The sequence below is a fragment of the Pangasianodon hypophthalmus genome, chromosome 23 (genome assembly GCF_027358585.1).
Source record: "Pangasianodon hypophthalmus isolate fPanHyp1 chromosome 23, fPanHyp1.pri, whole genome shotgun sequence".
In the NCBI taxonomy this organism is placed as follows: Eukaryota; Metazoa; Chordata; class Actinopteri; order Siluriformes; family Pangasiidae; genus Pangasianodon; species Pangasianodon hypophthalmus.
Genome location: NC_069732.1, coordinates 12844990 through 12864385, shown reverse-complemented (window position 1 = coordinate 12864385; position 19396 = coordinate 12844990). Strand labels below are relative to the sequence as shown.

Below are 19396 nucleotides of genomic sequence, written 5' to 3'. Positions count from 1 at the left end.
AGAAAAGTGGGTATGATTCCAGGATATCTGAGCAAACAGGGGGCCCAAGGGGACTCTAGGGAACGAAAATTGTCTAAACAGGGGACATTAACCATTCATGGGGCACAAAAGTTGTACAGACACCCTGGTACCCTTTGGGGAATGCGGTATTATATAGGTTAGGAGAAACACAATTGCAAACTCAGGAAAAAAAAAAATTAAAGCTAGAACCTTTAGGAATTAACCTTCTGGGGAACCCTTTAAGGTTCTAGACCTTACAGCTGGGTGTTCCCCAATCACATATAGACTCATAAAAAACCACTGAAGACCCCTTGTTTCTAAGAGTGTGTATCTGATTGAAATATGAAATGAAAATAAATAGAGTAAATGTGCAAGCAGTAGTAAGCTACCTTATCTTAGTGGGAGTATCTTCAGTCTCCAGCAATACTTATCACACTTCCAACATGAGCAAGATCTTCAGAGGAAATGCATTAACTATATCTTTACACAAGACATACACAGTTGAACATCATATGAGAAACATAGCCTGCATCTGGCATTTCATCTCTGACTGCCATCTTGTGGCTTGTTTTAGTAAATCCAAAAATGACCATGTGTTGTATAATCAAGCTTCTTTTACTGCTGTGCATAATTTCATGATTGCATAAATATGGTGTTTTTTTGTAATTTTTTTTCCTGTTGTTGTTGTTGTTGTGTGTTCATGTGCATGTGAGAGGATTTGTGTGATAAACGTATTCGTATGTTAAAAGCCCATGAAGTTCTCCATAAATATGGAGTATAAATTTAGGAAATTAAAAACCTTGAAAACAGAACTTTCTATAGTTTTGACTATTGCTAATTTTTAAATTTCATTTAATTAATGATTTTCAGTAGAATTTCAAGTCAGAAGGCTTTGTGCAAAGAAAGTTTATTTCAAACAAACAAAAAGAAAGATTATTTCAAACAAACAGCCTTAACAAATGCAGGTGTTATGCGCACATTGTCATATATTATAAAATGTTTAATATTCATTCAGTTTTTACTTTCATTCATTCATTCATTCATTCATTCATTTCATGCAATAAGATTGTGTGTAATGCAAAAAGATGTAAATAATTAATAATCTGGAAAAAAAAAAAAGCATATTGACTTTAGGAAGACATTTATGCAGGGTACTGAGTTTGCTTATTTGATGAGCTCATTCCAGGTGTTTTCAGTGGAGTTTACTTTAGTACACAACCTTGACTGTTTGTTTGGTATATGAGGCATTACTAGAAGATTCTGTGTTTGTATTTTAACAGAGGTATACATTTTTTGCTGTATAACATACTGAGACCCATAAGAATCCCTAATACCATTCGTGTCAAGGTTGTTTTCCAAATGATGATGCATCCTCCTATGGCAAACCAACATGTTCTGTTTGTGACTGTTTTGCTCTCAGCTGACCAGTTCAAAAACAAAGTTCCAAAAAACAATATATTGTATTTTCCAGATTCTTTATTTGTAGTTCTGACAGGACAGGACAGGACTGCGATCACAGCCTATCAGCTATTTTATTAGCATTGACATGTCATTTTATAATTAATCTTAGACTATTAGTGACTACAATACCTCTTTTTTTCTACTGCTGTGATTTTCTTTTTACACTCTAAGCATTTTCCTCATTGTGCACAGTTTTATCACATCCCCAACTGTTCTAACTTCTTAGTATTGGTGTAGAGATGTAAATGTAGGTAATGCTATGTACAAAACCTCGCTAGAAATTCCCAAATTCTTAAACAGCATCATTTTTTGTCTTATTTAATTTGGATGTTTGGCATATATTGCCTATGTAGCCACATGAAACAGGAAGTAATATATGCCTGTCTGAGCTTAAAATGACCTGTAAAATTATACGTAAGATCTGGACAATCCAATAATTAGAAAGCAAATATTCTGTAGAGAAATGTTTATTGGTGAAGATCTTTTTTCACTTGTACTATCTACCACATCTTACCTTCCCATCCAGAGATGCCAATAATTCTTGAGAAATTATAAATAAACATTGCTTCTCTCTGTCTCTCTCTCTCTCTCTCTCTCTCTCTCTCTCTCTGTCTGTGTATGCATGTAAGATAAATGGAGTCTTCAGACACAAACATGTTGAGCAGGTTGTTGAAGTGAAACTGCATACAAAATACACAACATGCTCTAAGAATCTGTCAATAATAAAGACTGGAGAAATCCAAACACAAAACTCTGACAGTACTTGAAGGCACCAGTTTGATAGGCACTTATTAATTTTTTTAATCAGTGGTATATTGTGACATAAAAATACTATAAATAGTTCCCTTCTAAAGCAGATGTTAGGGCTGTTGTGTCTGACCTACTGAACAACCGCTACACCTTAACAACATGTCAATGCTGACTCAAGACCAGACACAAAGCTTCAGCAGAGTACAGCAGTGCTAATTCAGGGACTACACTCACCCCTGCTGTTAAAGCTATGAAAATCATATAGCTTAAAGATAAGAAGGTTAAAGAAAAAGTAATAAAATATCTGATAAAAAAAATCACAGTTTAAAGAAATGATTAAGACATTATAAAGATATGTCCCTATAGTTTGTTTGTTCCGGCCTATAGGCCTACTGTGGTCAAAACGTACTTGTGACTGTGCAAAGTCCTGTAAAAATGTCCTGTCTGATTTCTTTGCTAATTGAAACCTTATTACAGTAACACCGTGCAAATTCAGGTTACATAGTATTCATATGCTTTTAAATGTGTCATTGCTGTTAATGTAATACTTCAGGAGAAATTGCTTCTTTGCTTTAAAATTACTTTACTTTGAAGTAAAGATTTTCTATGAAGAAGGTTTGCACGTCATCCTACATACATTCACTTGAAGACTTAGTATGAGGACTTCACTTGGAAATCCCTTTTAAAACCCATTAAAAGCACTGGAAGTCAAAGCAGTCAAATCACTTTACACGTGCTTGGATCACAGGTCCTCTCCCGGCTGGTACTGTGGTTCAGTGGCAGTGAAGTAGTCCTCCAGGAAGCCCTGCAGGTACTCGAAGGTGTGGCGCTCGTCTGGGTCCTTCCTCCAACACTGCAGCATTAAATCGTGCAGAGAGGCTGGACAGCCCTGTGGACATGGCATACGATAACCGCGTTCCACTTGCTCCAGGACCTCCCTGTTATTCATCCCTACGTGCACACAAAGACAAATCATGTCAGTATAACTCTGAACTGAAATTCCAATTTCTTCTAATTAAATATAACTATTTTAAAGGAGCAGTTTGTAATTTTTAGAGCTCTCTATGAGGCTAATTACAATTGCATTGAAAACATTGACAAGCTTTGCCTTCACTCCCTCTATTAATCCCACGTATATAATTTTTGAAGCCAGTGTAAGTATTTTGGAATTGTTTAGTTTTTAGAGGAAACCTTTTATGGAACCACAGGGTTCCAATTCATAGATTTTTACTACAGGTATGCATAGCACTTTAAGTTTATTGCTGTCAATATAAAATATTACAAAGATCAAAATTTATTGCAAACTGGTGCTTGCAAATAAAATAAGGAGAAGACTAGAGGAAATGACAGGACTGAATCAAACAGCATTTTGAACCACTTGAAATGCACCATCACAAGCACACACTCTGAATATACCTGGGTATGGCACTCTGCCCTTTGTAATGAGTTCAGTCAGTAGGATGCCAAATGACCACACATCTGATTTAATGGTAAATTTGCCGTAGAGTGCTGCCTCTGGGGCAGTCCACTTTATCGGAAATTTTGCTCCTGTAACACACCAAATAACAGTATTAGTTAAACACAACAAACACAGACAAATTGATAAAATAGTGCAGTGAAATACAGAAGTGCAATAAGATACAACGGCAAAAAGGAACACAGATCTCATCTGAAGTAAAAGCAAATCAAAAGAGTGGAAGTTGAGTGGAACAGAATAGAGGAAAAAACAAGTGCAAAAAAAACAATGCAATGAGAACAGTAGAGTGTTGGGTGGAGACTATAGAGCAGAGGACTGAATGACCTTGTCTGGCGGTGTATTCATTGTCTTCGATGAGTCTGGCCAACCCAAAGTCGGCAATCTTACAGACCAAGCTATCTCCCACCAGGATGTTGGCAGCTCTCAGGTCTCTGTGGATGTAGTTCATCCTCTCAATGTACGCCATCCCAGCTGCAATCTGTTAGAAACACAAACGTCATGCTATCACTAAAAAATACTTCAAAAACTTACCCAATAATGTAAGGCATCACATTAATAATAATAATAATAATAATAATAATAATAATGATGCAAAAATAATGCAATAATAATAATGCAATAATAGTTTGCAATAAAGTTTTTACTAATGATTTATTAATTAGTAACACAAATATTTGTATTATCACTATTTAACAGTCCGTTACATATTGTGTTAAATGTGGGTTAACTGAACAGAATGCCGTTAACTTGCTCTCAAACGTACATTTTGTTTGTATGTTTGCTTTTTTTTTTGTTTTTTTTGCCAAGTCAGGGATCAGATGAGTGTAAGTGTCTTTTACTTTTAAGCTATATTATAACACATATTTATGTTTAAAAATCTGGCCACACAGCCTTTATTAATATCATATCACACTGGTTGTGTTAAAAGTAACACAAAATTAACTGGACACTTGTATATTACCCACAGACATGTGGTTTGAGAGTGATAGCTTGAGTTATTACTACAGGCCTGGCACAACATGTAAGTAATAGGGTTTTAACCTGTGCAGCCATGTCCACAAGTTGAGGCAGCTTCAGATTTCTGCCTTCTCCATCTTTGAGGAAGTCTAACAGGCTTCCTGAAACACAAATAAAAGGTATGAATAAGTTTAGCCTCTGCTGTGGCCATTCTTTGGGTGTGTTTTTATATGTGTATGTTTACCTTGACTCATGAACTCTGTGATGATGTAGATTGGTTCTTCTGACACCACAGCATACAGCTGCACCAGTTTATCATGGCGGAGTCGCTTCATGATCTGGGCCTCATCTAGGAAGGCCTCTGGAGACATGGTGCCTGGCTTCAGAGTCTTCACTGCCACTTTAGTAGTGCCATTCCACATCCCTACAGACAATCAGAGGCAGTGTGATACAGTGTGACAAACACAGGGACGCCAGGTTTATGAGTTAAAAGATGGAGTGAGGAAAAGGATGAGGGGTAGAAGATAACTAGAGTGGTGGCTATAGAAGGTTATATCAGAATATCAGGCAAAGGAATGGTTGGACAAAATGGACAGAATGGACAGACAGATGCACTAGAACCAGCAGGAGCTATGGAGCTTCAGAAAAGGGTACTAAACTGGGGGTTTAAAGCATAAATATCTGTCACTAAGGTGGTACCTTCAAAAGTATATTTTTTAATTTAGCCATACCATAGGACCATAAAGACGACCGGTGTGCCTTTGATAGAACAATGGCAAAAAATTAACTCTCTGGTTTTGCGTGGCTTTCCTACACTGTTAGAAAAATGTACTGTAGAAAATATACTGTTCATACTTGTTCTTCAAGGTACAAACAATGTACTGTCAAGGGCATGCCTATTGTGCCTTTAATTAGAGGTCCATAATTCTAACAGTAACGTCATCAAGGTATACCACTTGACCTTAAGGACCACTATCGTACTTTAATGTTGTTGCTACCTTGGAAAACAAAATGAACACTGAGCTCATCACTTGAGGATCACATAAATAAGAGTGCAAATAAAGTTGTGAAACACAAAGACTCTGCCAAAGATTGCTAAGCAGCATCTTTTCTATGTTATCCACAGCTTTTTGTAACAAAACTATATATTTCATATTAAAAAAGCAGTGCAGATGTGCAACAAAGGCATATCCTTGTTGAAAGCACAGAATTCATTTGTAATTGGCTGTATGCTAAAGTTAACATGGAAAGAGACTGTATAAGCATACTAAGACAAGGCATGTGACACAGATACAGCCTCCACCAGACACAGGCAGCAGTGCTGAAGCTAGCGAGGACAGACACTGGCTCCAGACACTGATGCTACGGGTAACTATCTCACCCATCCAGACGTCACCAAAGCAACCCTGACCCAACTTCCTCTTGAGCTGCAGGGTGTCCCGGGGTATCTCCCAGGCATCTTTGCCCAAACCGAGGGTCTGGGGTGTGGAATTTGGACATGGAGTGGTCAAGTAGTAACATAAACCATCATGATTACCTGAGGGAGGGTGTAAGAGAAAAACAGAGAGGGAGGAGGGAAAAGGGTGGAGATGGAAAAAGAGTGAAATGGTGTAGCATGCAATGACACAGGGATTAGAGGAAGACAATAGCAACTGCACAGCTTTAGGGTGATCCTCATATCTCAGCCATTTAACACTGGAGCAAAGTATGAGGATACACCTCATCATCTAGCTGTGATTGTTGCCCTTAATCTTCCCCTTCAGCATGCCCCAGTTCAGTGTGGTTCCTACCCATCCACACTTCACCAAATTGCCCGTTGCCCAGTTTCTTAATTAGCTGAAGTGACTCCCTTGGTATCTCCCAAACATCCTTAGTCTTCACTGACAGGTCAGCTAGTTTAGGCATACCCCGCCTACAGCTGCCCATCAAACGGCAGCAAAGCCCTGCTGCACGATCTGAGTCGAAGAACATACAGAAAGAGGGACATTTATATATACACACACACACACACACTCATGACACACAAAGAAAATCAGAAGAGATACGCAGAAAAACAAGCAAATGGCATAGGGATACAGAATTCAAGTTACATACAGCAGAAAGTTGCTAAAATAGACACATATAGTCACATACAGTCACAGAATTGCTCACTTAAAGGAAGCACAACCTAGCATAGATCCAAACAAACACAAATAAAGAACAGATCTGTTGTGTCATGGCAGACTGGAATATGGCCTTGGTTTAGGTTCACGTGTGTATTGACCGTTGCACAGTGTTAAGTGAGTGTATTTGCATGTGTGTGCATACAGGGTGTTAATGTCTGACTAAGATTAAACCTGAACTCAAACATGACAGAAATATATTAAATCAAGAGAAAGAGGGAAAAGAAAACAGAGAGAAGTACATAGACTTTTGAAAGACAAAAAAACTTTTTATCAAGCAAGACAAAGGAGGACGACAAGCTGGGAAAGTGTGAGAAGTGATACTGACCTAAGTAATCACAGGTCATCAATGTAACCATAAACCATAAACTTCAAGTGAATAAATCTTTAAACCCTCAAGTCACTAAATCTGGAGTTAACCGAGTACCATTCTTAAATATACACTCATCAACCACTTGTAACACCTGTGTAACACCTGTGCATGTAAGTATGTGGCAGTTCTGCAGGTGGAAACACCTTGTTGATGATAGAGATCAGAGGAGAATGGCAACACTGGTTCGAGGCATGAACCAGTCTGTATATTCTCCTACAATATTCATCATATTTATCAGTAAGAGGTTCCCACCCAAAGAGCTACCACTCACTGGATGTTTTTGTTTTTCCCACTATTTTGTGCAAACTCTAGGGACTGTTGTGTGTGACAACCCCAGGAGATCAGCAGTTTCTGAAATACTCAAACCAGCCTGTCTGGCATCCACAAACATTCCACAGTCAATCTCACTGAGATCACAATTTTTTTCCCCCCAACTCTAATGTTAACTGAAGTTGCTGACCTATATCTGCAAGATTTGCAGACACAATCTGCATTGTGCTGCTGCCACATGATTGGCTGACTGGATCATGGCACAAATAAGCAGGTTTACAGCTGTTCCTAAATGAAGTGGCCATGAGTGTATATTTAGTTTATTTTTATACATAAACCTACAAACGTTACCTTTCAGTTTACAGTTTATCAGGTCATCAGCAATGACTATCAACCTAGACAGTACTTGGAAAGCAATTCACATTAAGTGAAAATACAAAAATCTGTAGTAACATCTGCAACTTATACTACAGAACATCAGCAGCACTAAGTGTGTTTCGGTTTGCATGCGTACAGGAAGAACCATTTCAGCTGACCTGAATAATGTTGCACCAGTTGCTGAACAGTTTCAAACTGGCTTCGGGTTGTGATGTAATATCCCCCATTATCAAGCTTCCTGATTTTATAATGCTTTACATGGTCGCCCTTTGCCTCATCCCAGTCTCTGATAGACAGAGAGTATGCTCCTGAGGGACAGAGAAACAGCCAGAGAAAACAAAATACAATAAATATATACCATTTGGAACAGGCACTGAGAGCAAGAGTGAAAGATAATAGAAGTGAGAGATGTCCCCTACCTTTAGTAGTCTCACTCTCTCTTATTAAGAAGGTCCCTCTTGGGTTGTTCTGGCCCAAGAGTTGCCGTTCTGCATCCTTACGGCCCATCTTTCCAAAATACCACCTACAAAAATACACAATTACTTGCTAAATATATAACCAACAAAAATATATATATATATTCAAATATATACATACACATTCAGTTGCCACTTTATTAGGTACAATTACTACATTGTCTACTTTGTAGGTATATAATTACTAACTGAAGCCCATATGTTTGTCAGCCCCTCTCTACCCTGTTACTAAGTGTTACTTGTGTTAACAGCGTTTAAACTCTATGTACATTTATTGGCCAGTTTACTACACATATTGTTAATATAAAGAATAACCATTTTCAGTGCACGTGACTTTTGAAAATCCCAGCAACCCTGCTCCATCTAATGCACTCTTACCAGTGCAACACACGCTACTATGCCACTACCATGTCAGTGTCACTGCTGTGCTGAGAATGGTCAACTTCCCAATTAATATCTGGCTCTGTGGTGTTCTCTTTCCATTGGTGAAAGCGGCTGAGAAATGTGTTGAACAACAAGAGATGGACTACAGTCAGTATCTGTATACCTATAAATATCACCAGTATGGTACTTGTACTTGGTAAAATAGGCAATAGGTGTAGCTATAAGTTAGCTGTATCTAATAAACTGGCAACTGTGTGTATATATAATAATACATTTTTAATACATTTTTACGTCAATAATACATTTTTATATGACCTGGGTCAACAAGCTACAGATTAACGTGTGTATAATATACTGTGTATATTACTCACTCCTCAGCCTGTATGGAATCCACAGGGGCCACATAGTTACTGGGAATGTATCCAGATTTCCCTGTGTCCAGAGAGCGTGCTTCCCACCAATCACCTTCGCTGTGAAAGCAGAAGACCAGGTACTACATTGATAGTTTTAAAACAACAAAGCTTCACCTTTAATGCTGCATGACTCCTGGTGGCTCAGTGGTTAAGGTGCTGGGTTCAAGCCCAACCACCTCCAAGCTGCCACTGTCAGACCCTTGAGCAAGGCCCTTAACTCAATCTGCTCCAGGGGTGCCATATCATGGCTGGCTATGACTCCAGCTTTCTAAGAAGCTGGGATATGTGAATAGAAATATGTGAATTTCACTGTATCGTAATGTATATGTGACAAATAAAGGCTTTCTTATCCTTCTAACCACCCGAGGCAGTGAGAATCACTTTGATACCTTCTTGTGTGCATGCAGATGCATGCCAAGACCTTTAACAAAGTCACAAAGTGACCATATGATGTAATATTTGATATAAACACCATTGTCAGTGGTCATCATTCCTTTTCTTCTTCTTGCCTCATACACATGGCAGACTTCATGTGCATCTTGGAGCCATCTCTGCAATAGCTTGTAACTATGGTTGAAACTACGGGTAATCACAGTGTTCCATTAAGAGAAACCTGGTGACTGTTCCTTGCTATTTCCAGTATGTCCCATTTACAATTTCAACTTTCCAGTCAACCTTAAGGTGGGTCAGGTACTCCTGACATCATGCCATATGTTACCCAGTTAAAACTCAGTGTTCTATGAACACCAGATAGTTGCTAGGATTCCTTGTCACTCAGAATTCACTCATGTCATTCTCACTGTCATTCAGGTTCCAGGGAAATGACGGCTGTATTTATATCAGTATTTATATCAAATAGTACGTCAGTATTTATATCAAATATCAGACAGTATTTATATCAAATAGTACGTCATATGGTCGCTTCTTGACTTTGTTGAAGGTCTCATGCGCATGCACAGAAGAAGGTATTGAAGGTATTGATGCATGGCAGTTTCATAGAAACAGTTATATACAGTACATAACTAGTGTTTTCTCAGGTTTACTCACGTGTTATTGATAATGTGGAACTTTTCTCCCTTCTGGAAACTCAGGTCATCTTCTGTCCGGGCATCATACTCATACAGCGCTATAAACAGTGTCACCCCTCCTCCTGTAGTCAGGCAACCACAAACACACGTATTAGCAATAGGGTAAATTAGAATGTACGATCAGTCTAAATTTCTACACCACCTTCTACTATAATAACACACACACAATCACACACACACTCAAACAGACCTGTGATGGCAGTAGACCGTGGTTGGCTAGGGTTGGAGGGGAAGCTGGATGCTGGAAAAGCGCTGGAGCTAGATATTGTGCTAGGGAAATCATTGAAGTTTGGGATGAGACCGGCCCCTGAGTTGTGGGTGGGGTCTGGAATGTAACGCGAGCTGTCCGTCACCTGAGCCCCACATCCTGCGTCACATGTGTCACCATACGACACAGTGGACACTTTGGAGGCCTTCCTCTGCTTACAGCAAGCACAGCCCATACTAATCTTGATTGTCACAAGATTTTTGAATATCGCTCATTACCCTGGAAACAGAGCTTCTGCCCAAGAGACAAGAAAGCAGACCTAAGTAAGAAAAAACTGCAGATGCAACACGTTAAAGTGAAAGACACTAAGGCTCAGTAGTCTTCAGCAACATGGTGGAGCCTGTTTCAACTGGTGTACTTTCCTGTACTGTGTCACTCATCGTTTTGCAATATTTCACTCAATAGTGTGGTGGGAGTAAAGCGTTTTATGGTGGAATGGGAGCTTGAAATGCTAAATGCACACCGCTGTTTGTGATAATTATTTATACGTTAAAATTTCTGAAACCGAGAAATGGTTGACAGTAGAGTTAGCAATTTACCATTGTGATTTATAAACAAGTCAATCAGCGTCTTACCAGATTATCAAATCATCTGTTCATCCACACCATCTCCCTACAGAAAGAAAGATATATAGTCAGAGAGACAGAAAGTGAAAGAGTTACAGAGTTTCTGACTTTTGTGGCTTCCTCTTTTTCTCCCCAATAAGAGAAATAGGAAGTTGCTTTTCTGTACCCTGCCATTCCGCTTTCAAATGTACAGTATTTAGATCTTTTTCTCAGCTTGGTTGAGCATCATTATCTGACTGACCATCAGTGGAGAAACAGGATGTCAGTGCTGCCCGTGTTTCCTGTCTGACCCTCTAAAACCACCCCCTGTTTCCTGTACAGAGAGACTATGCGTTTCAGTGAGCTGAAAGAGAGGCGGCTGCTTCTGATTTTTAAATATACCAAACTAAGATCAGACACACCATCACCACACTTATCTCACACCACAGCAGAGTGTGAGAAACAAAGTCACAGCTCACGAACAGCGTCAGAATTAGCAGTGAAAGATGTGAAGGTCTTGTAGTATAAAAAAGAATGTTGTAACTTTTCTTCCTGTTTCTTGATACATGTTAAAATCTAGGATATGTTAAACTGTATCATGCATAACTAAATGATAATTAACATTTCAGAATACAGTATGTACAGAAGAAAAAATGTGTATTCTGTTTTTGTATAAACCACCATTAAAAAGTTACAGTCACTGACACCTCTAGATACAGTGTTTCTTTTTAGATGTGAACAGCTTTCAGAGCAGGGCTTGTGGCCCGTTATTATAGCTAAAGGGCTACTTCACTAACGTACTTTCCCTTAATCTGCCACTACAAAACAACGTGCTACATCTTGTACTTCATTTAAAGTTTTGTGTTTTCTACGTAGCTTAGGAATTAAGATAATAATAAACCTAATGTCTGAGTTTCGTTCTTATCCTCCGCACTCTGGTATTTAACTATACCTCACCACATTTTACCAGAAATAAATAAATATGTCATCCACTTATAGCTTTCTGCCACCTTCTGAAAATGTCATTACAACACAAAATTGTCTTGCATGTACTCTAAAACACAAAAAGGCTTTTTTTTTTTTCAAAACAAGGTGGTTTACTAACCTGAATGGCTAGACAGTGTTATTGTACATGTAGATGTTAATTTTCTTGATCTTACACATTTGTGAATGCATCCAAATTTGCCGACTTGAAGAATGCTTACAGATTTTTGTCGAATACTCATCAATGACACACACAATCCTGAATATCACAGAAATAATGACCTACTCCCTCCTTTACAAACTGTATAATACATTTGTCATGATAATAAGTACATATTACATATCTCTAAAGCACCCCTCTGAGATTCCTGAGTACAAAATACACACGAGAAAAACAAAGATGCACCTGAAACGTGTATTTAACAGATCTGTTTGTCTCATCTCATTTAACCGATGCTTAGACGGAAAAACAACATTTTCTTAATGTTCTAGATATTAATTAAATATGTATGTGATAGCAGTGAAGAATTCTGAATGGCGTATAGGCAGAACATGGTTAACAAGGCTTCATGAGTATTCATCCCATATTACAAATACAATTAGAACTATTATTTCTGCATTAAGTATTTATTATACTGCCTAACGTCCTTTATGATGCCTAAAAAAAGGTTAACGTAAAAAAAAAAAAAAAAAAGGTTAACGTTTTTTTTGTGGTCATTCTTCATGTCAAAAGTGCTTCAGTGAGGCAGAGACCAACTCACAGGTGATGGTGAGCCACAAAAACCACTTTCAAATTATGAGAATATTATGTGCTTTCTATTTAAGACCGAGCAGTATAATGTATGAAACGTTATTTTGGAACATGTGTCAGGCAAAATTAAAAAAAAATTAAAGCAAGTGAACTGTGCTTAGATCTAATAGCTAAAACGAACAAAAATTATTATTTATTTATTTTAGGTTGTTATTTTAGTTGAACACTTGAAATTTCTCTACAGAAATTTCTCTATAGAAATTCCTCTATAGAAATGTCTGTATAGTTGGACCTTACACACAAGCAGAAGTGTAAAATAACCAGATACGGGCTGGAAAACTCCACCAAGATATTACATACACATATTACATACATTTATTGAAATATCTGTGATGTCTTTATTCTGTTGGTTCATGCTGTATTTTCCCTGTTCCTGTAAGAAGTGATTACCACTTTGACGTCACAGAATGACATTCCTAGCGCAGTTACACTGGTGTTTAATAGTTGAACAATATTCAAGTGTCTTAAATGTAAGTCATAACAGTCAGGTTTCACTGTTAGCTCCAAAAAAACAAAATAGCAAAAACCTTTTTTTTTTCTCACTCACCACTTGCCAACAATCGTCAAAGATATATTAATCCATAGTAATAGTAATATATTAATCCAAGTAATCCATTATAGAATTCACGAAGATAGCAAAAATTGGACAAAGTTTTTGCAGCGTCTTTACTTCTGGACTTTTACTCACTACCTTAATTGCTATTCAATACATAGCAAAACAGATTGTTTACTCTGTAATCTACAAAAAGTCACTGGGTGACCTTTGAATCAATTCATTAATCTATAAATTACTGTATTCATTTATCAATCAATCAATCAGTTAATTAGTTGATTATGTACATTTATAATTAATTATGTATAATTCCTAATAAATCTCTAATCTCTAATAGGTCTAATCACTAATATTTAACAGCTGTAAAAACAGGAACAGGGAGTATCTATTTGCAAACTTCCTTTTAAAATTTCACATGCCACTAACACACACATAACACACTGAGTGCAAACTCGGTGTCTTATACCAAAGGGTTGAAAAAACAACCATAAAAAATGTCTTGCTTACTAAATACATTTGTATTTATCTAGCCAGTTTCTGAGAGCTAGCTATTAGAATGTAAGACAGTGTGTGTGTGTGTGTCATCATAGTGCTAGTAGTCAGTGTTTACCATCAGGGTTTGCCATCTAATTTACCATTAGTATCCAAAATATTGGAATTGAGGAGAGTATGGTCCTTTATTTTACAAACATCTATCTACACAGGAAAACCTCATGCCATCTACCCGACCTACTGCGATACCCTAACAACTGTGTAACAGCATAATTCATTCTTAAGATAATCCAGATCATAAATCTTTTAATGAATAAATTCTTAATAAATTCATATTACTAAACATTGGTTATATCTGTGTTTTAACATTAGTTCAAAGAGGATGGAGAAGAGAGTGGCTATTTTACAAGGGGGGGATTTTTTTTTTTAATTTCACATTCTTGAATCCCTCCTCACATCAAGCCCTCGTAATACAGCAGGTAACGCTGTCCTGAATTAACTGAAAGTTGTAAGCAAATAGCATGACAACCCAAAATTCATTATACTGAGTGGTATGAAGTGTATCAACCAATAATCACTTATATACCACCATATTCACTCTCCCCGCATTCCACCTGGCAGGAGGCTGCCTGTGTAGTCAGAATTTTAGGGCAGTATTTGCATGAGATAATGTCTGGCGCTTTTAAGAGGGCAGAACAAGAGCAACTGCCTTCTATGGTTCCTCATTTTAGCCAAATTTTAAAGGAACATCATATGTCTCTGTGCCGGCAATCTAACAGCTCAGCATGCCATACAGTTCTATGAAAGTTTAAAAATGATTCTGAGGTATACAGTATATCTACATATATGTAAGATATGACGCTCAGTGATGTGTTCCAGTATAAGATAAGAAATAATACATCAGGCGGAGGCAAAGTCAAAATTTGTTATTTCCCTCTGGAAAAGTTGGTCATTTACTTATATCAAGAAACTTTATTATATCATTATATCAGGACCACATAGCAGTGGTTAAAAGCAGATATGTGTATAAGTTTTATATATTCATAACTAAATTAACTACCAAACGTCTTCTTTAATGTAGCTAACATTCCAGTCCCTCACACCCACAGGCCTACGTTACAAATGTACATTGTTGCTCTAGTACTAATCCTACTGCCAGTCACTCGTCAAACAAAACTCATGGTAAAATTAATGCCATCTATTTTTTCGGTTTTTGGAGGGATAGCTAAAGGTATATCATAGTGTGAATGTAGGCCAAACCTAAAACAGTTGCTCGTTGTCATGATTATATTACAACATGCCTACATACTAGGCTATAAGCACTAGTGATTTTTATCTACTTTACAAGAACAGGTTTTTTTATAGCCCAGTATATAATGTGTTAAGAAATAAAAAATTATCTCAGCATTTCTAAGTTATATCTAGAAAAACAGATTGTGATAAACTTGTGATATAATTATAACTTTGTGATATAGAGCTAGGGAATTATCACGATAGGAAATTTCATTATATCATCACTAGTTATAGGGCTGTTATATCATAATTTTTTAAATACCATTCCAGCCCTAATTAGTGTGTTACGATTAAGTGTAAATTAAGAAAGGATAAAAAGCGGCAACTGCCTATACCCAAATGCTATTGAAAAAAACGAAAATCTGATAATACAGAATTGAAAAGGACAACACTGGCTTGGGGGCTTGCAGGTGATTAATTTTTTTTCTCACAAAAACTTGGTCACGCCCTTTCCTGTCCAATCTCCATTAGATAAGAATTCTCCCTGTGGATCTTGGACACATGCTCACACACCTCTTTTAAGTGTGTGAGTCATTACGAGAACAGATGTTTACATCTTAGCCTACATTCTTGCATTTTTGGCACTTTGATTCCTCTCTCCAGCTTCCTTACACCACTCCTTGCTCTCTTGCTGTTTTCTTCCTTTCGCCCCTTCCTGCGACAAAATACCGGAAACGCAACAAATCATGGAACAATACCAAATGGTATGAATGATGGCCAGTGATGTATGTATATATACTTTATATGCGTAACTGAATTATTTGGACCAAGCACAACTGCAATGAAAACTTTTTTCTCCTTCACCTGCCTCGCTACACATTCTCAGTGATTTTTGCTCTTTTTTCCTCACACTTTTCCTGCCTGCCCTGTACCCCTTGCCTCTCCCCTTCCATTCTCTCTCTCTCCCTCTGGGACAGGAAGTTCCCTCCCCCTAACAGGAAGACTTGTGTGAGTGGAGCTGGAATGATAGGATACAGGGAAGTGAGCAGTCATTCTGCAGTATTCATACGTGAACACACATACACGCACACAACAGGGCTGCAAAATTAATTGTGTGTTAATCAGAGTCCCAATTTTATACTAGTGTATAAGTTTATAATAACTACAAAAGGCCAGATTGGTACAGTTTCTATTGGCTACACATTTCCGTATGGTGCATGAAGCATTTCCCTTAACAAGCAACACATCAGATATGTGTGAAAAAAAAATAACTGCTGCACAAGCACATATATACAGTGCTACAGTGCTACTTGAACATGAACCAGCAAACCCAGTCAATTATGTGCCAGTGTGTTAGTCCAAAATAAAAGCGACATAAACACAACTTCCTTTTTCCATGAAATTGTAGATTTTTTTTATGATGAATTAGCAAACCAGTGTTCCGGAAAGCACAAAAATATTTAAATAAGCATCATGTTGAAACCATTTTCAGTACTGTTACATTTAACGCAGAGCCTGCAGGGATTGTAGGTGGGGGGGAGGTGTAGGTGTAGATTGTAGGTGGGGGGAGTGAATGACCAACGCTCTCTCCCACCCTCAATACCACGACTGAGGTGAGACCCTTCAGCATGGCAACGAACCCCCAACTGCTCCCCGGGCGCCGCAGCAAAAAGGCTGCCCACTGCTCCGGGTGTGTGTTCACGGTGTGTGTGTGTTCACTACTGTGTGTGTGTGCACTTGGATGGGTTAAATGCAGAGCACAAATTCCGAGTATGGGTCACCATACTTGGCCACAAGTCACTTCACTTCACAACAAAACTGTTTCTTTGCCCTAATTCCAAATCCTAATGACGCTCACTGAATGAAACCTTGAAATGCAAGGCAGGTTAAAAGGCAATGTCTGATTCGAGTCTGACAGAAAAAAATGTTCAGGTTCGGATTGTACTGTAACTGATTGGAAACCCTAAATTGTAATTCAGGGAATTTCAGCTCCACTATCACAGTAAGTGATATATGTCAAATATGAGCTCTTCATGCTGGGATATTCAGCTAGGAGCCATTTTGAGTATATTTCACAGGTCAGTTCAGGCTTGCTTGTGTTTGGACATTTCCCCGTTTCAGGGAAGAGACACAGGGCCGGGCCCACTTCCTCCCATTGCGCCAGGAGGCTATAGGCAGGAAGTGACCTCGTAAAAGAACAGGAAATGATGAACCTGGCTTAATCTAGTTCCAGTTACATTCCATTCTGTTTTTCACCAAACGCTATTAACTTTATCCACTATTTCACTATCCTCATCTAAGCACATATAGCAGTTTTAGATAAAAGTTTCCCAGAAGCTTACTCCACACTCAAAATGGGTGTGTATCAGCATACATGTGAACAGTACAGGCTATCTACATACCAGTACCAGAAGCAGACTGGATGAATGCATGAACTAATAAATGGATGGATTGGATGCATGAACATTTTATTTTTTAGAAACTGCAAGTTGCAGTGAAAGTGTTCAGCTATTGTGGACAGCTATTTCCAGCAACAGGCAGCCGGATATACACCTAGAGAAGATAGATATTATGTGCCATCAAACATTAATTCGAAAATTGAAACTTAGTGGTACGGGTCATCCACATCCGGAGTGAAAGCACGCAGATATCACCAGATCTGTCTCACACAGCCCACACACACGCACTGAGAGGCACAGTCACACAGAACTCCTACATCAGAGCTACAGAGTCAGTTAAACAGCAGGCGACGAGTTACATCTAAACGTGTAAGAAGCGTCCAGCAGTAAACGCTGCATTCGCCTACATGCTCAACAGTCACACATCTTCTCAACCATCATACAAGAGTGAAATAATATCGGCAACACAACAGGGAAGTGATACTGAGCAGACCCCATGAGCTTGTGTTCCAGCGCACAACGGTTTAACCTAGTCCTGTGTCACAGTTACAAATGCACTTCACTTCTGACTGAATAGCAGATGGCTTCTTCACCCTGTGTACTGGAATGATGTATATGTCCAGCAGAGGACCAATGGGGACCGAGTCCGTGTCTCCGCGCGCAACTCTCCCAGTGCTTGAGACGCGGCGCGCGCGCACCCGCTGAATACATCCGATATTCTTTATTCACTTTTATACAAACACCCAGTCAAGAGGAAAACACGATCTCTGACACTCACCTGGACGAACTTTCTGACCCCGACGCACAGAAGCGGCGTCAATTCGCTATTCCTCTTTTCGACTCAAGAAAAGTCGCCGGCTCTGACCGCAGACGCGCTCGCGCTGTGTCCGGAAGGGCTGAAGTCTGCGCGCGCTCCTGTCCAGCGCGTGCAGGGGTGGGGCGGACTTCTCTCATAATTCTCCGCCCCTTGAAAACAAACAAACACACACACACACACACACACACGGATAGTTCACCCAGCACATCGCCCATGCAACCAGGCATCTAAACGTGAATCCATCCAAACAAGTCCACAAATGATCAGCTATGTTAGCATGCATGAAGACAGTACAGTCATGTAAGTTGTCCATTTTAGACTTGATCAGTGGTATTCTAACTAGGGGGAGGAGAATATCTTGGGGGAAGAGAAATGTAGTTTGATACTAAATGTAAATTTTAATAATAAAAGTAAAAAATATTCTATGCACAATTTATACTACTCATAGACACATGAAAGTGCATTCAGAAAATATTCATACCTGGTAATTCTTTCCTCGTTCTTTTACTAATAAGAAACAGAAACATCACATTTACATAAGTATTCAGAGCCTTTACACTGAAGCACCTTGATAGCCACCTGAACAGCTTAGATTCAAACCATTCAGTGAGCCCTCCTGTCCAGCGGATGGACATCACTCTCATCAGGATAGAAATGTTTCATTATAACATAACGGTGATCAATTAGAATAACTTTTTACTGATTTGCAGTGACCCTTCACTGGTCAAGAATATTTGTGACAGATGACTCGAAAGACCATATCACTTTTTTCCCACATTTCCACTTTTCAGACCAAGGCCTATGGTTTTTGCACCACTGAACTCACATATCTGTATCTGTCTCTGCAATCCTACTATAATACCCTCTCTATATATAACGGACTGTTCATGCTGACATTCTTATCACATCTTGCACTGGCCTTTTCAGTCACCTGAAGAACAGTTGCTTTTGTCTTATTCCTTACCTATCACACTAATGTGTGAGCATCACGTTCAGTAAATGTACGCTTTCAACCACAATTTCTTACCGTATTTGTTGCTGCATTTTCCATAGATCTAAATGCAGATGTCAGTTTAGTCATTGTTCCTGCTGAAACTATTCAAGC

The 19396-nt window shown here is 38.6% G+C and overlaps 1 protein-coding gene across 4 annotated transcripts; it reads right to left on the bottom strand.

The window, feature by feature from the left end:
- Window positions 1–1458: 1458 nt before the first annotated feature.
- Window positions 1459–18398, bottom strand: yrk (Yes-related kinase). 4 transcript variants are annotated; one of them, XM_026930145.3, is made up of 13 exons: window positions 18253–18398; window positions 11033–11069; window positions 10380–10716; window positions 10149–10251; window positions 9060–9158; window positions 8248–8351; window positions 7987–8136; window positions 6436–6600; window positions 4890–5069; window positions 4730–4806; window positions 4013–4166; window positions 3628–3759; window positions 1459–3162 (listed from the first exon to the last, which is right to left on the bottom strand). In XM_026930145.3, exons 3-13 carry the CDS (start codon window positions 10630–10632, stop codon window positions 2954–2956), a joined length of 1626 nt encoding a protein of 541 aa, XP_026785946.1. In that variant the 5' UTR covers window positions 10633–10716; window positions 11033–11069; window positions 18253–18398; the 3' UTR covers window positions 1459–2953. The 4 variants fall into 4 exon arrangements, with proteins under 4 accessions (XP_026785946.1, XP_026785945.1, XP_026785949.1 ...); XM_026930144.3 differs by having other exon boundaries at window positions 10380–10691; XM_026930148.3 differs by lacking the exon at window positions 6436–6600 and adding an exon at window positions 6027–6182 and having other exon boundaries at window positions 10380–10691.
- Window positions 18399–19396: the final 998 nt, after the last annotated feature.

Bases quoted from the DNA above. Each gene is read 5' to 3' on its own strand.
- yrk (XM_026930145.3), bottom strand. From the start codon at position 10,632: ATGGGCTGTGCTTGCTGTAAGCAGAGGAAGGCCTCCAAAGTGTCCACT. The intron at 10,252-10,379 runs GTCTGTTTGAGT...GCCTGACTACAG, and splicing joins ACGGTCTACTGCCATCACAG to GAGGAGGGGTGACACTGTTT. The intron at 8,137-8,247 runs GTAGGGGACATC...TCTGTCCCTCAG, and splicing joins AGAGAGTGAGACTACTAAAG to GAGCATACTCTCTGTCTATC.